The 22,224-nt window shown below is 34.9% G+C and overlaps 5 protein-coding genes across 8 annotated transcripts; 3 read left to right on the forward strand and 2 right to left on the reverse strand.

The window, feature by feature from the left end:
• Positions 1–972: 972 nt before the first annotated feature.
• On the reverse strand, positions 973–7,327 carry LOC18043320 (vinorine synthase). 2 transcript variants are annotated; one of them, XM_006438073.2, is made up of 2 exons: positions 7,090–7,327; positions 973–2,352 (listed from the first exon to the last, which is right to left on the reverse strand). In XM_006438073.2, the coding sequence occupies exons 1-2, from the start codon at positions 7,246–7,248 to the stop codon at positions 1,069–1,071; spliced, it is 1,443 nt and encodes a 480-aa protein (XP_006438136.2). In that variant the 5' UTR covers positions 7,249–7,327; the 3' UTR covers positions 973–1,068. The 2 variants fall into 2 exon arrangements, 1 of the variants encoding a protein (XP_006438136.2); XR_002906123.1 differs by lacking the exon at positions 973–2,352 and adding an exon at positions 4,603–5,005 and having other exon boundaries at positions 7,090–7,167.
• A 2,226-nt stretch (positions 7,328–9,553) lies between these two features.
• LOC18043321 (probable carboxylesterase 16) lies at positions 9,554–11,822 on the forward strand. Its single transcript, XM_006438074.2, has 2 exons — positions 9,554–10,469; positions 11,113–11,822. The coding sequence occupies exons 1-2, from the start codon at positions 9,814–9,816 to the stop codon at positions 11,648–11,650; spliced, it is 1,194 nt and encodes a 397-aa protein (XP_006438137.1). The 5' UTR covers positions 9,554–9,813; the 3' UTR covers positions 11,651–11,822.
• Positions 11,823–12,853: 1,031 nt separating this feature from the next.
• LOC18043322 (DELLA protein GAI1) lies at positions 12,854–14,365 on the forward strand. Its single transcript, XM_024186307.1, has one exon. The coding sequence runs from the start codon at positions 12,854–12,856 to the stop codon at positions 14,363–14,365; it is 1,512 nt and encodes a 503-aa protein (XP_024042075.1).
• A 510-nt stretch (positions 14,366–14,875) lies between these two features.
• LOC18043323 (protein HHL1, chloroplastic) lies at positions 14,876–16,955 on the forward strand. Of its 3 annotated transcripts, XM_006438078.2 has the most exons (6): positions 14,876–15,245; positions 15,384–15,521; positions 16,021–16,107; positions 16,245–16,292; positions 16,425–16,567; positions 16,731–16,955. In XM_006438078.2, the coding sequence occupies exons 1-6, from the start codon at positions 14,985–14,987 to the stop codon at positions 16,735–16,737; spliced, it is 684 nt and encodes a 227-aa protein (XP_006438141.1). In that variant the 5' UTR covers positions 14,876–14,984; the 3' UTR covers positions 16,738–16,955. The 3 variants fall into 3 exon arrangements, with proteins under 3 accessions (XP_006438141.1, XP_024041638.1, XP_006438139.1); XM_024185870.1 differs by lacking the exon at positions 16,021–16,107; XM_006438076.2 differs by lacking the exon at positions 16,731–16,955 and having other exon boundaries at positions 16,425–16,571.
• An 80-nt stretch (positions 16,956–17,035) lies between these two features.
• On the reverse strand, positions 17,036–19,953 carry LOC18043324 (cytochrome P450 71A1). Its single transcript, XM_006438079.2, has 2 exons — positions 18,871–19,953; positions 17,036–17,678 (listed from the first exon to the last, which is right to left on the reverse strand). The coding sequence occupies exons 1-2, from the start codon at positions 19,951–19,953 to the stop codon at positions 17,055–17,057; spliced, it is 1,707 nt and encodes a 568-aa protein (XP_006438142.1). The 3' UTR covers positions 17,036–17,054.
• Positions 19,954–22,224: the final 2,271 nt, after the last annotated feature.

The raw sequence follows: 22,224 nt of genomic DNA on the forward strand, positions 1-22,224 counted from the left end.
TTAAAGGTGTCTCCTACAGTTGGGGCCCACTCAGGACCACCTCGTGGTTCAGACAAAAAAAAAATTAGCTAAAAGTGTATTTGTAACTAAAGCATTATGACCTTTTTTTTTTAAATATTGATAGATTACATAAAAACCTTACTTATATTTATAATCAGATAATAGTCAAGATTTTTCTTTATGATTATAGTACGACCTTATAGTAATTAAGACTCTCTTATATAATTATAATAAAGTACAGTCCGAACAACGATCCTCGCTTAATACTAAAGAAAAATTTATTCTACTTTTAAAATAAAGAATTAAATAAAATTCTATAAAAAAAAGAGTCGAGTCTCAATTATTACTAGGACCGGAACTCATCTCGTGCACCTAAAATTATTAGGTGCGCGAGTGGTTAATGGAATACAAGCCCATTACCAATGGAAAACATATTCCACCCCACATATTAATTAAAGCATAATGGCTTTAATTAATCTTTTTGCGGGCAACAGGACGAGGACGATTGCATTATCTTCTTTGTTTGATTGTATACTATCTCCCTAATTACCATATGGGCCCTATTTCGTTTATTAACTTTATAGAGTCGTTCGCAGGTCTACAAATTCTAGATTTAATAAAATTTAAGATGAATTCACAGTAATGTGGTAGACACTCACAATGTTGTCAAATAGTTTATAACATTATAAAATTTTATTCACCAATTTTAATCGTAAATTTTGAGTCGGAATTAAAAAAATTTCCTTGCTTTATATTTCTAAATTTATGTAATTTATGACATTCTTTACCTAGAGTAAAATGCATAAATGAAAAGCATAAATCATCTTTTCAGTTTCACTATTATACTACTCAAATTATTAAGTATGAATCATATCTACATGTAAAATTATTGATTAATATAAAAATATATATATGTGTGTAAAAGTATTTAAATCTCAATCATATATTAATTATTATATTAATATGCTTGCCACCAGATTTTTTAAAGCTCATAGGAGTTGAGATAATGAGAAGATCTAAGTTGGAGATTACAAAACCAGAATATACACTAGAGCACCTTCAGTTTAATTAAGAAGCAAATGAGAGCAACTTCTCGTCAGCTTCCAACTTGGCCATGTCTTCCTCTTTCAAATTAATCCACGCCTCAACTCCATGATCACCAGAAACAGTGTCCATGAACGTCACAAGATTCTTGAAACTCAAGCTGGCAGAGGCGGTCCACACGGGCTTCCCCCAACCAAAATCAGCTTCATACAGCGGAAACCTGCATAAACTAGTGAAGCTGAACGAAACAATCTCCCCTCTTGCGAATTTCTCAGCTCTGTCTCTTATGAAACCCAAATGCTCGTCGCCCTGTTGCAGTTTCTTCACATAGTCTTTGTCAACCTTGCGTAACGAGTCCCTCATTTGGCTTATTATAATATGATTATAACGCTCTTCATCCTCGTTATCCAGGCACGGAATTGTTACCGCCGTTCGATAAAGATTCCCAAAAGAATAATCCGGCAACGGCGGCTCCATTTTTGTACGTAGATTCACTGCATGAGTAATTGTGTAGAATCTATGATCTGATGTTTTATGCGATGGCTTTGTGGCTGCGACGAAGCGGCTCCATATGAAAGCTGATAAGGCCTCGACGCGTGATGGAGTACAGCTTTCGCTGTGGGTATAATTTGACCTTATTTCTTCAATCTTGGGGGCAGCAAACACGAACCTCTTTGTTACAACATTCTCTTTGGTGATGCCGGTGCTTGGTTCGAACCCTAAAATGTTCTTGGGTGGAAAGAGTGTTGCAGATACAAATTCCACACGCACTGTGTGTTTTTCCCCACGAGCAGTGGCTGCCCAGCTTTTCACAAACGTGAAGAATGATTGAGCATCTCCGACTTTGTGAGAAATGCAGATACCGAGACCAATACCACCACAGTCAAAGATGTTGAATTGGATGCCAATGGGCAGCTCTTTGGCTTCAGCTAGGTCAAATGGGAGTAGTTTGTTGAGTTCATTAGGGTTTGGATTTTGAAGAAGATGTAAAAGTTGGCACTTGACTCGAGCTTTCTTGAATGGGATGCCCTCATCGTTGCACTCGATGAAATTATTGTCCTTATGAATGCGTCCTGCTAGAGGGTAAAAGCAAGTGAAGACTTCGGATAAGGATTGTTTGATAAAATTGCCAAGTGTTTCTGTGTTGTTGTTGTTGTTGATCTCGTCATCCGCCGTGTAGAAGAGAACCAAAGGGTTATAGACTGGGGGAGATATTTGATCAAGAAAAGAGAGTTGATAATGGCCAAGGTGCTGAGGAGTTGGAGAAGATGGTTTGATCGTCTCTGTAGAGATTACTTCAACCTCAAGCTTCATCATCGAGATGTGCATATATACATAGCACAGAATAAAGTCTGTAAAAACTCCTTAATTTCTCATTAAGCTTGAATGTTATTGTATGCATTCTTTTATGTACGCGTGATCAGATATATATTTTATAGAGAGAGAGAGAGACAGCGAGAGGTGTTAATGATGAAATGAAAATTATTAGATGAAGACATTTGAATGTTTTAAAAAGTACAAGTTTTGAGGCAATCTTGAACATGAAAGTAAAATGACCATGAAACACCTTGTGTATTATTAGGGTTTACCCAAGCCACACTTTATCGTATTGAAAATCTTCGTGTTTATCATCACCAACCACTACTATTTTTATTCCTATTATCTACTTTAGTTGGTTGCTTTGCATCAGTGCATCTCAATTCTAATTGGGTGATCATCATATCAGGACATGAGCATCCGTCCACATATATCTCCATTTACTAGAAGTTAAAAGGGTGTCAAAGGAATATAATTGTTTACGAAACAAAGGACAAGACAATGCAGGAAGCAAGCGCTATATGCAAATGAAGTGAATGAGAGTTCTGTTGGTTAGCAATTGGCGTGTCAAATTAGATGGAAGATTTCTTAGCTGTCTGAGCTGACAAGAAATTAATTGGGAGAAAGGGGTGTAGCAAGGAAGAGGCAAAATTAATCAAGAATAGAATAGTGGTGTTCATAATCCAATCTGATATGTTTAATCAATCTGATAAATGTGACGTTATTACTTACTAATAAATAAATAAGTTAAAATGTAGTTATATTCACACTATACATATATTATCCAATAGTAGTATATAATAAACATAATTAAACTATTGAATAATTAAATAAACAAATATAACTTCCTAAACAGTTAATTTTAGTTAATTTTCATGTATTGATTTAAAAAAATGAGATTTTTTTCTTTTTATTGTGTTATATTTTGAGACTTTAAATGTATTATTCTAATTTTATTTAAACACTAAATTTATTTTAATCTTATTCAATTTTTAATTTGATTGGTAGTAAAATTATTTTTATATTAGATTTTTTTAATCTAATTAGTTCGTAAAATGAGTATAATAAAAAAAATTAATCTATGAACTAATTTGCAAAATAGTGAATTGGATATGGATTGAATCAAATTCGCATCCGATCCGCAAACATGGATTGGATTTGAATTGAATTCGTCAATCAGTAAATTGAATTGAATTGAAAATTTACAATCCGCAAAATCATAAATCGGATAGGGATTGATGTGCAATCCACAAAATCTGATTCACAAACACCCCGAATTAAGAAGTTGTATTATATGCATATAATTCATTCAAATTTTTGGATATTAATCTTGTTTGTAGCTAAATTTTTAATTCAGAAATTTATACCATTTAGGCAATTACGTACAAAACATCACATGTATTGTGGGTATACTTTATTATTATAGCATCAGGCCATCAGTATCATTTGCCAAAAATCGCAAGTACACGCAACAACCAACTCCGACCTTATAATGGAGGTTTACCATATGTTTATCATAAATTCTAAAATACATAAGGGATAATATAATTTATGTATGCATGATATATGTAGTTAAATTTTATATAACTATTGTTTGCATGTTGGTTTTTTAAAATAAATACACACAATATAAAACGTCACTTGTTGTATAGTTAACATGATAACTCATAAGTATTTTAGAATTTCTAGGGATATAACACCTTCACAACTAGTACACTGTATTTTATTACACTATATTACATTACTTTAATGCAAATGTATTGTATTATAATATATTGCATTAACACAATATTTTAGTAATATTGTATAATGTTTTATAGTACATTGTATTATATTAATTTTTTTTTTTAGAACAGGCATATATTAATTTTTAGTTATACTATATTTAGTGCTACAGTTCAGTGTATTAATTTTTTCGCTGATCAATTTAAATTATATATTTGGAAAACAATATTTATTATACTTAGAAAAATATTGAATATAGAAGTCTTAAAATTTAGAACTTTTACATCAATTCTTCAAGTTTAAATAGAAAATATATATAAACTAACAAGTTTTAAAATTTTTGATAATGGAACATTGATTTTTTTAGTATTTCTCAAGTATATAACTTATGAAATAAAGATCAAATTAAATAATTCAACCAAATCGCCTCTAAAATTAAACTTTCACAACATAAATAAATAATTAAACACACAAGATTTTTTTCAAGAGTCATTTTAGGATGATAGTATAAAAGTTTAAACACACTACAATATAGTCACAAAATAATAAAGTGATACCATAATTGTAACATAATCACCAACAATATGGGTTGTTTTAGATAATTCAAGTACACACATCCACATCCACATGGCAAAGTACTACTGTAAAATATTATTTTTAAGTTAGAAATGCACACTCCCTAATCAAACTCCACCCCTCCTCTCATGTTCACACAAAAGCATCCTAACATATGCCAACTTACAGTCATGATTATTTCGCAATACCTTGAAAGCTCTTATATTTGAATGTTTCTTTATGATTAAATTTAAGGTCGTAAGCTCATCATCTACAGAAAGTCCCATCGAAGCAGGCTCTTCAACAATATAACCTTAATTTCATTTTCCACATGACGCAAAAAATTTTCTTCTCATGTCCATATCTAAAACAACAAGTAAAATGAACTCCAAAAAAAAAATTCAGCTAGTATGCCATTAATAAATTTTCATAAAAGTTAAATGCTAGCACACTTTTTTTGATTTACTAAAATATGTTATTCATAATGATCAACCTCAAGTAGGCTAATATCCTTTGTTCTATTTCATATGGCGCCATAAAATTGGTCTAAAATGTAGGTAATGCCATGTCAGGTCAAACAAGCTAGATACATAAATCACTCCATACCCTACTCCACCTCCCAAAAAAAATCAAAACTACTATTAAAGAGCTTAACGCAAGTTGAGCATCGATTATTTCAATAGTTTAATGATATTTTTTAAAACAAAAAAAAAAACCTACTGTCAATTACTCAAGCATCCATTGTTTAGCTAGATTTGGTTATTTTGCACCATTTTCATCAAGTTGTATTGTAATAGTGATATAACATGTTATGCTTAAAGGGCAAAAAAAAAGCCTAATTTATCATAAATCTAATAATGAGATCAATAATGATGCTAAATGTTTACTTAAAGATCAAAAGAGAATAAAAAAAATTAGATGACTCAGCAAGAATATCTATTGGCACATTTGATAGATATTTTTGCAGAAAATCTCAAATGGATTATCGTTAGCTTAGCTTCCTTCAATCTTTCCACTTTATTTTTAAAAAACATAGAAATAGGATTGTTGCCATTCAAATCACTGGCATTATCCAATGAAAGCTGAATTAATCTTTTGCAATCATCATCCGAGGACCAATTGTAGTGAATATTGGTACATGTGCTAATTTTATTAAATAAATTGAAACAGGTATAAATATCTTAGTTAAATAGCTTAGGTAGGCTTGTCAAGACTGGTGCTCAGGTTTGTTAAAGCAGATGCTATGGCTTGTTCACCCAGGTTCTACTTAATTGTTCGCTTATTATATAGCTAAAAAAATATTTGATATTGAGGCTTTTACTATATATAACCATAAACAAATGAGCCAATATAACCCAAATAACCCAAATAAACCTAGCACAACCGAACCTTTTAAAAATTAAGCCCAAACCCAACCTATAACAAAATATAATATTACATTATATAAGGGATGCAAAGCCAAAAAAAGAGGCACGACAAGTTCGGAAGACAGCAAGGAGAAGAGTAGCAAAGCAAGAAAAAGAAGCTAAAGAAATTATCTGTAAAGAAGCCAGGAAGTAATTCTTATGCAAAGAGAATGAAGCCAAGGCAACTGAAGCAAGGCAAGAAAACAAGTAAAACAATGCAATAACGAAGCCAAACAAAAAAGGAAGCACATTAAAGACTCAACAGAGTCAAGGGAAAACAGAGGAAGAAATACTCAAGAGGGCAAAGATTAAACCAGGAAAAAGCCAAGTCAAATTCAGCAAAGAAGTCTTATCTTTTGTTGTACAAGCAAACAGCACAGTTTTATGTCACAACACCAATAATCCTCAAAACGAAATCTTCTACACCACTTATTGCTACTGTCTCTGAAGTTATTCCTTCGTTTATTTAATTTTAATCCAAATTAGCCGATGATCAGAACCCAACCACCATATGAGTAACTAAAATTCAAAAAAATCTGTCTCATAACTAATCAGAGCACAAAAATCTATCTAGCTTAGCTTAAACATAGAACCCCATTAGCCCTCTTTTATATTTGCAGTTACTTATGTTTCTAGCTGAAAGAACTATGTTTCAATACATATAATATCGTAATGTAAGAGCAATAACAATGCAAGATCATTGACATATCACAAAGCTGCAGCTAGCTAGCCGCATTGATATATCACAGAGCTGCAACTAGCTAGCTGCAAATGTGTTGACTGCAGAAAGCTGAGAGCACGTGGGAGCTATAATCAATGTACTGCAGCTTTCAGTTTGATGTACGAATTAACAATTTTCAACACCTTAACTTATATTAAAAATTGATGGGAAAATAACAAACAAATTATGAAAATTATTAATTCTAACACTAATTCAACAAAAATTATTGAAAAAGAACCTCAACCACCAACTAATTCAATCAAATCCTATTTTAGAAGTCAAACCCATATTCAGAAATTAAACCCAAATTGAGAATCAAACCTGTAGCTTGATGATCCAGGCGATGAAGAAGAGGCACGGCAGCAGTGGAGCAAAATTGTCGTGCAGCACAGTGTGACGAGCTATGGTGTTGGACAGTGTAGTGGTGGTGGAGCTGTGCTTCGCGTGAGTGTTGGTGACGGAGCAAAGCCGAGCGCCCATATATTTGATGGAGAGACTCGAGAACGACGAGTACTCAGGGTGCGTTCGGTAACGGTGTTCAGAACTCAATCGGATCCGCTCAATTAAAAATTTTAATTCGTAAAAAGTCTATTCGTAGGTTGAGAAATTAGTTTAGATTAAAAATTTAAAAATTAATGGATTGAATACAGATTCATTTATGTAAATTTGTAAAAATGTGTGAATTTAAAAAATTATTTATTTAATAAAAAAATTAAACTTGTAAATATGTCATTATACTTATTAATAAATAAATAAATTAGAATATAATTACATTAACACTATATTATATCTTATCTGATAATAATATAAAATAAAAAATATAACTTCTTAAGCAGTTAATTTTCATATACTAATCTAAACAAATGAGATTTTTTTTCTTATTGGTGTATTATATTTTGAAAATTTAAAAATATTTTTTAACTTTATTTAAACAATTAATTTATTTAAATCTTATTTAATTTTGAATTTGATCAGTAGTAAAATTATTTTTATATTAATTTTTTATTTAATTAGTTTGTGGATAGGACGTGATTCAAAATTTTTAGTCCGCAAACCAATACACAAAATGGTGGATTAAATATAGATTAGGTCAAATTTACAATAGATCCACAGACGTATGGATTAGATTTAGATTGAATTTCACCAATCTATAGATTGAATTGAATTAAAAATTTATAATCTGTAAAATCGTAGATTAAATATGAATTGATACCCAATCCACAAAATTCGATCGAAGAACACCCCTAGCGTTCGGTAATGTTTCTTAACTTTTGTTTTTTCTCTTATTTTAGAGAAGAATGATGTTTTTAATATGATATTTTTTAAATGAAAATTTGTTTGGTAGTTTATCTTTAAAAGGATAAATAGAAATGAAGATAATAAAAATATATTTAGTTATTTATTTAAAAATATTAAAAAAATAAAAATATGTTTGATTGTTTGTTTGAAAATATATTTTTTTTATAAAATAATTTACTTCAATTTATTTATGCATTTTTATCTTTCATTAGACAATTTTAATTAAAACAAAATCAAAATCCATACATCAAATAATAATTTTCAAAAAAGCCTCTCATAATTTATTAAGTTTAAAAATTAAAATAAAATAAAAAAGTTGGATATTCATCTTATATTTAATATAATAAAAAATTATACAAAATTTTGATGAACGATAAACAAAACCATAAAATTAAAAAAAAAAAAATATTGGATCTTGGTTACAGTTGAAAAGACAAGGGCTTGTTGAGTTTTTACAATTGAAGAAGAAGAAATTAGTTACAATAAATAGTTACAGTGAGGAGATAAGGTGTAGAATCGTGGGCGTCAAATTAAATAAAAAAAAGGATAAGGTGGATAATCGTAGAAGGGATAAGGTAAAAAAGTAATTGAATAAAGAATTGTTAATAAAATAAAATAATAATTGAATAAATAAAAGTAGTTGATCAACTCCCAACTTTTTTCTGTGTCTTTTTTTGTTTTGTTCAACACCAACTTTTTCTTTGTCTTTTTTTGTTTTGTCATCCAAGAATAAAAAAAGTCAAAGAACGCCAATTTGACATTCTTTACTTTTGTTCACAAAAATTAAAGAACAAAAACGTTTTGTTCTACATATTTTTTTAGTAATTATTAAACATGTTTTTGTATTTTTTATTTTTAGAAAACAAAAAAACCCAACAAAAAATGTTACCAAACCCGCTTAATTTCCTTTTTTTTTTTTTTTTCAAGATTGTAAGCAAACTCACCCACAGTTTAGTTTATGCGTTGCCGTATTATAATTTCATCTAATAGAATGTGTGATAAAAACTAAATATGATATAGTATTATCTTTAATACAATACAAAATTTTAATACAATGTCACAAGGGATGCCAAACACGCTTTAAATGCACTTGAAAAGGAACTCGATTTCGGATGTGCTCTGAAGAGGGCCTTCCAGAGATGTTGGGCTTATATTAATGGGGCCCTTAGTCCCTTGAATTAATGATCCAATGGGTCCGACCGAAGCAAACCCTTCGTGATTGAGTGATTCTTGGATTACAAGCCACCGGGGCCCAGCGGAGAAATAATAGATTCATAGAATGGCGGCGGAATCATTATTCATCATTCCAGGTGGCAATCATGTGGCTGCACGTATGCGTTCGGGCCCACTAATCTAATCAGACACCACAGTCCAAGGAAGCTCCACATCATCATCCGCGCCTCAACGGCTGTCACACTCACACCGCGAGCTTAGAGAGATAGAGTCCTCCTCTCCCGCACTCGACCTTTCATACACTCCCGAATCTCCTTGCTCTGTTTAATTGTACACCTTGGAAAGCAAACACCTTTTCTCCGGACATCAGTCAAACGTACAACATTACAAAGCATAATTTCCGAACTTTCTTCTCTGACTCGCAGTCATTTACAGACGCCATCAGAATTCAACAATTTGAATTGCTCTTCCCCTCTCTCCGAGTCTCGTCAATGACTTCCCCACAAACCCAAAACTCAAAATCTCCATTAACAAATCTCAGCATCTGTTTTTGATTGAAAAAGGAAAAAAAAAATGCCAACGTTAGCCGTGAAACTCTACAGTATCTTCTTCAAACTCAACAAGAAACATCAGCTGTATAATCTAAGAATACAAACAGAGTCATCATCTCTTCAAGATAGAAACCCATTTGGAACGACATGTCGTCCCGACGAGGCCCTGATGGCCAGCAACCCCACGTTCGTTGATGGGGTGGCAACTAAAGATATTCACATAAACCCCTCCTCTTGTCTCACCTTGCGTATCTTTCTGCCAAACACAGTTGTCGAATCCTCATTGGCTGACGCTCATGTTTACAAAGGTTATGCTCCTGTGACGGCGGGGAGGAACCGTCACAAGAAACTGCCTGTTATGTTGCAGTTTCACGGTGGGGGATTCGTGAGTGGGAGCAATGACTCCGTTGCAAACGATGCGTTCTGTAGGAGGATTGCGAAGCTGTGTGATGTGATTGTTGTGGCGGTTGGGTATAGGTTGGCTCCAGAGAGTAGATATCCAGCGTCGTTTGAGGATGGGTTGAACGTGTTGAATTGGATTAAGAAGCAGGCTAATTTAGCGCAGCTTGGTAATCGCCATGGTAAGAGATTGGATGGTATAAGAGAGAAGCATGTGTTTGATGAGTTCGGTGTTTCAATGCTTGAGCCTTGGTTGGCTGCTCATGGTGATCCCTCCAGGTCTTCTTTATTGCTTTTGTTCTACAATTTGTGATTTCAATGCATTTCTGGCATGTTCATGTGGGAATTTCATGATATGATTGTCAGTACCTGCAATATGCAATATTTGATCTTGATATTGTTGCGCCAAAGTTGAAGGATACATGATATATTGTTTTGCTGTAAAACCCCTCAGAGTGTACTCTGTTTTAGGTACTATATGCTTTGTTCTCCTGGAAGCTGAAACTTGTACAATTGCTGGTGTATATGCAGAGAATTAGATATATCAATGTTAGCTGAAATTTTTTGAGGAATATGGAACTTAGGAAAACTTTACAAGTGATTAATAAATCAAAATTATAGAGGGAAAAGGGAAGCCTTACAAGATTTTGTGCCGAAGCTAAAACATTAATAAATAAATAAAGGTTAACATCAAAGATAGCAGGGAGGAAACATTTGTATAGATTATTGATCTTCTTAGGGAAATTTTTGGTATTACATTTCATTGACTGTATTCCTAGTTAAATAGGTGCCAATTACATGCTTATATCTCTTGATTGTTCAAAACCTCAATTGATTTGCTTTATACCTTATTTAATTGATTTTTAATTTCCAATTCATTTCTGTTTAAACAAAAACTAAGTTAGTCCTGTTATCAAAACAGGTGTGTTCTCCTTGGAGTAAGCAGTGGTGCAAACATAGCAGACTTTGTGGCTAGGAAGGCTGTAGAAGCAGGCAAGCTTTTGGATCCTGTTAAGGTGGTGGCACAAGTTCTCATGTACCCTTTCTTTATGGGGAGTGTTTCCACAAATTCTGAAATTAAGCTCTCAAATTCCTACTTCTACAACAAGGCTATGTGCTTACAGGCATGGAAACTTTTCCTACCTGAGAAAGAATTCAACCTAGATCACCCAGCCGCCAACCCTCTCATTCCTGAGAGAGGGCCACCTCTAAAGCACATGCCGCCAACCCTTACAGTTGTTGCCGAGCATGACTGGATGAGGGATCGAGCCATCGCCTACTCAGAAGAACTGCGGAAGGTCAACGTGGATGCACCGCTTCTTGATTACAAGGATGCCGTCCATGAGTTTGCTACTCTTGATATTCTCTTGCAGACGCCACAAGCCCTTGCATGTGCAGAAGACATATCAATATGGGTCAAGAAATATATATCAATAAGAGGCCATGAATTCTCGTACTAAATAGATTAGAAAAGGAAAGGCAATCATCATTTTTGTGTGTTGAGGAATAGGGATTTCAGGTTTTCTGCTTGTTAAAGGCCTTTGGGGTACATTCATTTATACATATTATTTAGCTGTATTATATGTTGTATGTAGAAGAATAAAACTGAATGAAAAGCATTGCTTCTTCTCAGTTTCTTTGTGATCTTCTAAATTTACAATTGAATCAACAATTATCATGTGAGCTTCATTCTCTTGAATTTGATGGTGGCAGAGTTATTCATTGCAGCAATCAAATCAATCTCAAAAGATATTCCATATTACTTAACGCATGCTCGTGCGTCGTACTTTGGCATAGAGTAACATGTATAAACTTTACAATGCATAAATTCAGCATCCCAAGCTGGGCGGCTAAGAATATGCATCTGAGAACCCTTTTTATTCTATCTTCACCTAAGAAGTGCAGCACAATGTAACAGGAAAAAGTTAATTAAACACGTCCAAGTCATTGCCTTCTGAAGGACCCAACAGGACGTTATAGTAGTTACCGATTTTATGACATATATACATAAAACAAAAACTTGACGAAGAAAAAACAAAAGAAGATGCATAGTTGCAGACAATTTCATTAGTTCTGAATCTGTGTCTATGCTAGGATTTTCATTGCACCATAGGAATCCAAAAATAATAATATTAAAGTAAGGAGCTGGCTACGATACAGATTCTGTAACATACAGACCAGGTTTGCAGCCCCCGAAGGGTGCCATTTCCTTTCTTTATTTTCAATGCGGGGACACGTGGAGTGTATGGAGTGGGGGATGTATGTTACAGAATCTGTAACATAGACTTCTCCTTAAAGTAACCAGCATATTTGGAAAGAACTCTGTGCATCAAAAAATGACAGTCGCGTACGGATAAATCTTTCTAGAGCCTAGTGTGTGCCAAGATATTCAATTCCGAAGCGATAGGGATTCCATAAAAAAGTAAAATAAAAAAATGTTAAAGAATATACCTCGATTGCTCTATGCTTGCTTTGTTCTATGCTTGGTTGTCTAGTTCAGGCAAGACGCTTTTTTAAAATGATTTCTCTTAGCATAGTTTTTCATTTATTGATATGGCCTCGTTATATTCACCCAAAGAAGAAAACTCATTATATAAAGCCCTTGCGCAACACAGGGGGTCTTTCAACATTTCTATGGCAAAAAGCAATAGAAGGCTACTTTAATGGCGCCTGATTTCCAGTGGCGGCATGGATTGTGTCTTGATGATAAAAATAATGAGGTTATGGGCCTTGATCTCAACTACTCAGCCACGGCATGCTACCGGTGTTTCAATCTCTCCACCTTGGCAAACCATTCTTGCACCTGGTCCACTTCAGATGAAACACGAAACCATAAGAGGATAAAGAAGACATCAATGATTGATGAATCCAGTGGAAGTAGTAGTAGGCTCTGTAATAGCTTGAATAGCTTACCGAGACTCCAATTTCGTGATCATGTGTGGGTGTACACGCAGAGGTACTTGGCAATTGAGGCCATGGAAGAAGCAGCACTAGCCATGATGGCTGGCAAGGACACTGAAGTTAAGGAAGAAGGAAATGGAGATGGAATGAAACTAGTCCAACAGCTTATCGCCTGTGCTGAGGCAGTGGCTTGCCGTGACAAAGCTCATGCTTCGGCTTTACTATTAGAACTCAGGGTTAATGCCCTGGTCTTTGGAACATCATTTCAGCGAGTTGCTTCCTGCTTTGTTCAAGGACTTTCTGACCGCCTTGCTCTAGTTCAACCACTCGGAGCAGTTGGCGTAGTTGGCCCTGCAGCAAAATCAATGGCCATTACATCACAGAGAGATGAATCCTTAAGCCTTTTTTATGAAATTTGCCCGCAAATCCAATTTGGTCATTTCGTAGCAAACGCATCAATACTGGAAGCCTTTGAGGGAGAGAGTTTAGTTCATGTTGTGGACTTGGGGATGACATTAGGCCTTCCCCATGGCCGCCAATGGCATAGTTTGATGCAAAGCCTAGTCAACCGTTCAGGGAAAGTTCCAAAACGCCTCAAAATAACTGGTGTTGGAAACTGCAGTGAACGCCTCGGAGAAATTGGAGATGAGTTAAAGCGCTATGCAGATGGCTTGAAGCTGAGTTTTGAATTTTTAGCCGTGGAAAAGAGCCTTGAAACCTTGCAAGCCAAAGATATCAACGTAGAAGATGGTGAGGTTCTTGTGATGAATAGCATTCTTGAGTTGCATTGTGTGGTAAAAGAAAGCCGAGGAGCATTGAACTCGGTTTTACAAAGATTACACCAACTATCACCAAAGGTGGTAATGCTAGTTGAGCAAGACTCCAGCCATAATGGACCATTCTTTCTAGGGAGGTTCATGGAGGCATTGCATTACTATTCAGCTATATTTGACTCACTAGACGCAATGCTACCAAAGTATGACACGAAACGAGCCAAGATAGAGCAGTTCTATTTTGCAGAGGAGATCAAGAACATAGTGAGCTGTGAGGGGCCAGCCAGGGTGGAGAGACATGAAAGGGTTGATCAATGGCGCAGACGCATGAGCCGTGCTGGGTTCCAATCAGTGCCTATTAAGATGTTAATGCAGGCCAAGCAGTGGCTAAGGAAAGTCCAAACATGCGAGGGTTACACCATCATTGAAGAGAAAGGGTGCTTGGTTCTGGGATGGAAATCAAAGCCCATTATTGCAGCTTCTTGCTGGAAATGTTCCTAATAAACTTGATAATTTAACTTTGGTTATTTGCAGCTCAATTACAACTTTGTGAAGTTTTCATGTTGATTAGTAATTCAAATAAAGAAGAACAGTCGAACGTTAGTGGCAAATTTAAAGACAGCCACGTACGTTAAACATTTTTTTTGGTTTTGTTAAGCAGCTGTAAGTATTGTGATTCTTATAGACAGTATTCTGATTCTTACATTAACCAGAGCTCAAACAATGAAATAGCAGCACAAATGAATGTGAATGTTAAGCAAGTGTATAGGCAAACAGATTAAACTAATTGTACAGCAAAAGCTCTCGATTAAGTAACCACCTTGGCTTCTCATTCCGTAATTTTTGGGTCAAACACCTTCAAAAGAACTTCAAATATCTTGTGTCGAAACGGCACCGCTTCATATGAGCGAAATTGAAATTGGTGACAATTTAGCCACTATGCATCTGCCACGTATATGGCGCACATTTATCTGAACTCTTAGTATCACAGTTGCGCCATATTCTTGTATCATGTGTGGATAAGAAAGACACACATCAGTACACAAACTCGGTTGGTTAACCCAAAACAAAGAGAGAGAGAAACAGAATTTGCAGAAGAAACACATAAACGGAAGTGGGTATGTCTCTAAACGCGCTGGTTCGACTTCCATTATCAAGTTCAAGAACGCACGAAGATGTGCTAGTCAAGCACTCGCCGTTTTCTTCAAGAACCACCCAGAAGCCTAATGGACGTGAGAGGCAACGACGGGTGTTAGTGGTGCAAGCTAAGGGCAAAAGGGGAATGCAAGCTCGTCAGTTTCAAAGGCCGCCGCCTCCTTCATTGCCCAAGATTGAAGACGATGGCAATCCTCGCTTTGTCATCTTCATTCGCATGGCCAATGTTTGTTCCCACATTCCTTCTCCTGTTTTCAGAAGCTGGCAGCACAGCAATAGATTTTGATTTTGATATGTATGCATATAATTCTTGTAATTTGGATTGGTTTCACGGATATCGTAAAATTCTTTACTTTTTGTGCAGGTTTATCTTTGGTACCCCCTTAGTATAATTACAGGTGGCACCACTGCCAAAATCATGGTTGCCGCCAAAGATAATTTCTTGGGGAAATATATCTACAAAGATACACTGGCTCGAAATCTTGCTGCAGTTATTTATCGAGTAAGTTCTGTTCTGCTTCAACTGATTTAATTTATAATTCATTTGATTTATAGTCTTGTAATTATTGATTAGGAGGAATACATGTTTCTTAATCTTTTTTAATCCCTTTTTCGTGACCAAAGTTTATTATCCCCTTTGCCCAAATTTAACTTTCAAGGAAACTTGTTATGCGTTACTCGAACACATAAAGGCAAATTTAGCTATTTATAAGTTGGGAGTCATTGTTGCTGTTTTGAGGTTTGTCATGCAGCTGTGGAGGCCTTCTAATGGCCATTTCAATTTTTAAGAAGGATTTGGAGAGCATCTTCTGTTTCCATCTGATCAACTTTAATTCTTAGAGCAGTATTCCATCTTTAGTCCAATTAGATTGAGAGCATAGAGCCCTCACTTTGAGTTGTCTTATGCTCAGTCGACATTGCTCTGTTTATCTTTGGTCTTTCCTGATCATTTTACATCTAGGTCCCATCCATAACTTCCTGCTTGCTTTTATTTCCAATAGGATGAGAAGGAGATACAGAAGACTGCATTCAAGCAATTTCGTGTATTGCAGTCAGCTACTGAGTTCAGATACGGATACAAGCTTGTTGTAATGCTCCTGTACCTTCTTAGCATTTTACATTTCACATGGATTTACTTCTTGCCATTAAAGCCTTGTATATACACCAAGGTGAACTGCGATATTACCTGTGCCTAAATCTTTATTTTTCTATCCCAATTATGCAGGAAAATGGCAATTTAAGAGCTGCTCTTTCTACTTCTGATGTGATTGAGGTAAGCGTTTGAGGGTTTCTGGATATTTTTTATTCTTCCCAATGTTATATATTTAGATTGTCCAAGGAGTTTTAGGTGGAAAACTCTGGTCAATAACGAGTAATTTCCTTGTGCTCTTAATCCAATTTTCAGCTTCCAACACCGGACAAACTAAAAACTGTGCTTGATAAAGTGAAAGACTTCTTTGGTGATGCAAAAGAGTCTTTTGGGAAGATAACGGCACTAAATTCAACATCATCTGAGGAGTCTGAGGAAAATTCTAAGGAAAAGGCCAAGTAAGTTGTATGTATTTTGGTTTTTTGGTTGTACTTGCAGAAATCAACATAGAATCGGCTGTCTTTATCATTATTTCTCAATTTAAAAGCAGTGGTTTCTATGGAGGTTGAGTATATTGGTTTTTTTTTTTTTTTGCCCATTTTCATTGACGAATGACACAAGGATTTGAGAGTGAAGTTCGAGAAGCCAATTGAGAAGCGTTCTGATCATCAATAGTTGCACAGACACAGAGGCGGTGGAGACAAACACAGTGATTACTCGGTTTTGTTTGTAGACTACTAGATTTTGTTTATGGAACCCAATTTATGTTATATGTATAGCATCTAAATGCAAATTCAGCCTGCTTTGATCAGAAAATGAAATACCCGGTTTTACGTGGAGACTATACATTTTTGTTTTATCTTATTTCAAAGAGATTTATTATTGGAACAGCAAATACAAAACACACACATACATGGGGCTGCAGAAACTCATTTAGTCATCATTTCACTTGAATTCACGATCCTTGTTTGCTATTGGGAGAAGCAGCAGAGGAGATTTTTTCCTAGTAGCGAGCCCGAAAATCTCATGAAGATCCACGTCATCAGCCCCAACTTCTGGAGGCAAGGCCCAATCAAAATGATAGAGAAGTCGAGCCAGTGCAGTTTCTACAGTTGCCAAGCCAAAATTATAGCCAGGGCAACCTCTTCTCCCTCCTCCAAATGGTAGAAGCCTGAAATCTTGATCCTTAAAGTCTATGTTATTCTCGACAAACCTCTCAGGAATGTACTCGAGGGGATTTTCCCAGCTCTTAGGGTCTCTGCCAATGGCATAGCTGTTGATTAGGATTCGAGTCTTAGCCGGTATTTCATAGCCTTCGAGCACACATTTCTCCATGGACTCTCTGGGAACTAGTAAAGGGACTGTCGGGTGCAGTCTCATTGTCTCTTTAATCACAGCTTTCATGTAACGGAGCTGTTGGATATGGCTCTCGTTAACTTCTCCACTGCCGGAAGCAACTCTTCGAACTTCTTCTTGTGCTTTTTTCATCACTCTTGGGTGTCTAGCAAGCTCCGTCATCGTCCATTCCATTGTTGCTGCGGTGGTGTCAGTTCCCGCCATGAACATGTCCTGTACCACAGCATAAACACGAGGAGATTACGCTGCATGTGAACTTCACATTTGTTTAATTATTATTGTTATTATTTTTATGAAAGATCAAAGGAAACGTTATAATCTTCGTATGCAACGTTAACAAAGCAACCAAATGTCCAAAGTGCACGCTCGTGGGCAATATCCCATTCCCGCGTGATAATCCACAGCCGCAAAAGGTGCAAAATGATACAGTTTGGTATTTTATCCGGTGATTTATGACCTCAGCCCTAGTCGTTTGTATAAAAGAAAATCAAAGACCATAGTTTTGAAGAATACATCACTTTTAACTCCTATTCTTAATTTTAGTTTTATGCATGGTAAGCAAAGGGGTTTTGGAGATGAGATCTGGGACAACTAGGCAGAACTTAAAGTGTAAATGGCGAAACTATCAAGCTTGTTAAATGTTATTATCTACTATAAATAAAATGTTAAATGCCTTACAAATTGGTAAATAATAAAAAATATGTTATAACTTTGATCGTATAATTACGAAGATACGTTCTATCCTTAAAGTTGTTCTAACGTAAACAGACCCAGAATATAAACATTATTTCATGCTATCGTCAGTTTAGTAAATAAAAAAAAAAACCAAGGGCATAATATTTTTCAGTGGTCAGGCTTGAAAACGCCAACGATGAGAGAACTTTAAGTAAGGCATTTTAAAAATTTTAAAATCCTTTGGTTTCAAACATTTTAACAAACAAATGAACAAGGAAGGAGAAATCAACTTAATAATAAATAAAACTGCTGAAACTATCAACTCAACTTTAAATTATAAACTCCCTAGTTTGGCTTTCTTTTTCGATATACGCGCGTGCATACTATATACCAATATTTTGACTAGAGCCGCAGGAGAAGTAGAGACATCTGACGTTGTAAAGGACTTGTAATAATAGTAATATATAACTGACACTGTTAGGATACCGAAATATTAATTAATTTATAAATACATAACAACACCTCAACCCACTAACCACCCCCGCAGTAATAATTCAATTGAATATTAATTAATTTATTGCAGGCGAATTAATTGGAAACACAGTCATGCCAAACTCACTCACTTGGAGACTCACTGAGTTGATTGAAACTCGTGGTGACTCAAATATGAGAGGAGGAGAAGAAGAAGGATAAGTAAGTAGTAAAGCATACTGTACATATATCTACATACCAGAACAAGAGCCTTGAGATTGTCATCGGTAATAGGCACCTCCAGGTCATCCCGTTGTTGCACTCTAAGCAAAACATCAATAAAATCACCATCGCCATCGACATCGCCATCCATTAATGATGAACCCCCCGAATCATCTGTTGCCTGCTTCCTGAAGAGGTGCTCACTGATAATCTCATCAATAGCAACTGTCAGGTCTTGCGTATTCTTCCTCAGCCTTCGCGTGTAGCCGCTGAGCGAGCTGAGCCAACCCCACTCGGGGAAAAAATCCCCAATACAAAACCCAGACAGCAACTCTTGACTCTCTGTAAAAACACTCGCCAAATTGTTGCTCTTTTTACCTTCCTCGTTCACGTACCTCATCCCAAAAGCTGCAAGGCACAGTATATCATTAGCTAACGTGAAAAACAGCTTGCTCATGTCTGTCACCGACCCGCACTGGCTTTTCACCGACGTTAACAGACGTTTCACTTCCTCATCCCGAACGGCCTGGAACGAGCCGACTCGTTTCGAGCTCAGTAACTCCGTGACGCATATCTTACGAACTTGGCGCCAGTAAGGCCCGTAAGAGGCGAAGGTGACGTCGGAGCATCCGAACGAGATATACTGATCGGCGATCAGTTGTGGGCGGCTGGCGAAGACGTGGTCGTGGGTTTTGAGAACGAGTTTGGCGAGTTCCGATGAGGAGATCACTACGGTTGGGACTTGGCCGAGCTGGAGGTGAAAAATCGGACCCAGTTTGTCAGCGAGTGCAGCGAAGGTATGATGCGGCATGTCCGTGAGGAGATGAAGGTGACCGATTATGGGATATTTATTTGGCGGTGACGGTGGGGTGTTGGCGGCGGTGGCTGGCTGTGACCGCGACCGTGACAGTAACTTCCAGTATAGGAGAGTGATGATGGAGACTACGAATAGGGGCAAGAGGACTTGCGGGGTAAAACTGTCCATCATCTCTCGGCTTTGATTTTCCCTCTCTAGTTCTCTACTCCCTCTGGTAATGATGGTGCGAGTGCAAGCGCAACAACTGTGTAAGATGGAATCAAATGTGTAATCGCATTCGCTGTCTCTTACATCTACATGCATGTTTATGTACCCGACAAAATTAACTATTTTGACTGAAATGCCCTTTGTTTCTGAAGAGCGAAGTCAACACTGAGATTGATTTCATGTAACTTAGAATCTCTTTGCCCTTTGTTCATGATAGCGGGGTTGTAAGTACATGTAACTTAGGCCCACTGAAGTATCCTGGTTGCTTCCAGGCTTCCAGCTGTCTCTGAATAAAAACATCTAAAAATTTCACTGAGTATTCGCCATAATGTTGCGACTGCTATCCCTCTTGTAAAGTAAACTGTAGTTAGCCTTCCACAGATAAATTCCTCGGATTACGTTTTCAATGACGGTACCCTTCTAATACCGTATTCCATAGCTTGGTTGGGCACCTTCTTTAGATAGTCTCAACTCTCAAACTAGCCGACGTAATAAGATGATGATGATGATGATGATGATAATAATAATTAAGAAATTTTGCTATTTAATGGTGAACGGCATTCCCCAAGTAGTGCAGTGATATACTTTATTATGGGAACAGGAACATGACTACATGAGTTAAATTTGATTTAGATTAATTTTTAATTGTAAATATTAGTAGATTTTAATTGCAAAAATATATTAATACTAGATTTTTTATTTAAATAATAAAATTTGTAGTTTTCATTTATTTACCTAGTTACTATTAGTAATGTTGTATGATATGTCATAAAACTTTATTCTAAATATCATATCTATTTTTTATAATATGATTCCTTTTTATCAAATCAAATTAAAAAGTGAAAGATTATTATTATTAAAGAAAAAAAGATTCCAAACCTTCCAAATAAATATTTAAATATGTTGATAGCTCTTTAGTTGATTTGGTTGACATCTTATTTATATAAAGTGAATCACCCATAATTATAGCTGTAAATTTAAAAAAAAAAAAGATTATTCTGTTAAAATCTATATATATAAAGTTGGGACTACAAGAGGTGATGTGACATCACTATTTCTCATCTTTGTATATTTTTTATTACCTAATAAATAGAGAAATTTTCTTTCAGATTTGTCTTTTCATCTTTTTATAATTAATTTGATTGTTATTATACAATAACAATTATGTAAAGGTTTTAATGAGTCATATTCTTTGCAATGAACATCCAAGGGGGAGTGTTATAAATTTATTAAAATAAATGTGGATGTTCATAACGTATTTCTCTTAATCTTCCCGCTATCTCCAATTACCAACCTTTAGCTTCCTTATAACTCCCATTATCTCACAAGGAATTATGATCCATAATTTTTCATTAATTTCATGGAGTGATTATATAACTATAAAATGAGAGCTCATCTTTTTGTTTTGTACACACACAATTAGAATGAATAAAATCACTCTATAATATATTCTCTCATTTTATTCTTTATCTTGCGTTTCTTCTTTATTAGTGTTGCTGGCTAATAGCTTTTTTATTTTTTTTTTGTTTAAACCACCCGGTTTCCGACGACCGCATTGGATATTTCTACTACATTCAACATTTCTAACTTTTATTGGTTGATATACGTGTGAATGATAACACAATGCTCTGAGATATTTTTTTAATTATTAATGTTTGTTAATCTTTAAGTGTATATTAGAAATTATTAATCTTTATGTTTTAACATGTTTATGTTATTTTTCCATAATATTACAAATGTTGAGATCGTTGGAGCTGGTTGGGAAAAAAAAAGATATAAAAGTTCTAACAGATTAGTAAGTTAAATATAATTTGAAACTTATTAACAACTACAATAGGTATAAGATCTGTACACTTAACTATACACATTAATATATATATATATTTAAAATTAACAAATAAATAATTAACTTTCATAAATAACATTAATTTTATAAGCCTGCCTCATCTTAAAAAAAAACTTAATTCGTATTTTTTATCAGTTTCATCAAGTGTAAAGTAAGAAAAAATAATAATACTAAATTCTTTTTTCAAAACCACGTGAAGTGTTGTTCTATTTCCTAATTTTAAATACAACTAAGGCCCTATTTTAGCTTGAGGATGCAGTAAAGTATTTGATAAATACTATTTATTATAATTTAAAGGTTAAATTAATTTAATTTTATATTTGTATTATTAAAAAATTTAATATATTTTTATTAATTTTGTTAAAATTATTATTTTTTATTTTATAATTATTTCAAAACTATTTTTTAATTTTAATATAATTCTTTTCACAACAATTATTTAAGAGCTACGGTCCATTTTCGAGGCCATGTGCGCTATTCAGGGTTCAATTTCAAATCTTCAACCATAACATATTAAAGTC

The sequence above is a fragment of the Citrus clementina genome, unplaced genomic scaffold, assembly GCF_000493195.1.
Source record: "Citrus clementina cultivar Clemenules unplaced genomic scaffold, Citrus_clementina_v1.0 scaffold_4, whole genome shotgun sequence".
In the NCBI taxonomy this organism is placed as follows: Eukaryota; Viridiplantae; Streptophyta; class Magnoliopsida; order Sapindales; family Rutaceae; genus Citrus; species Citrus x clementina.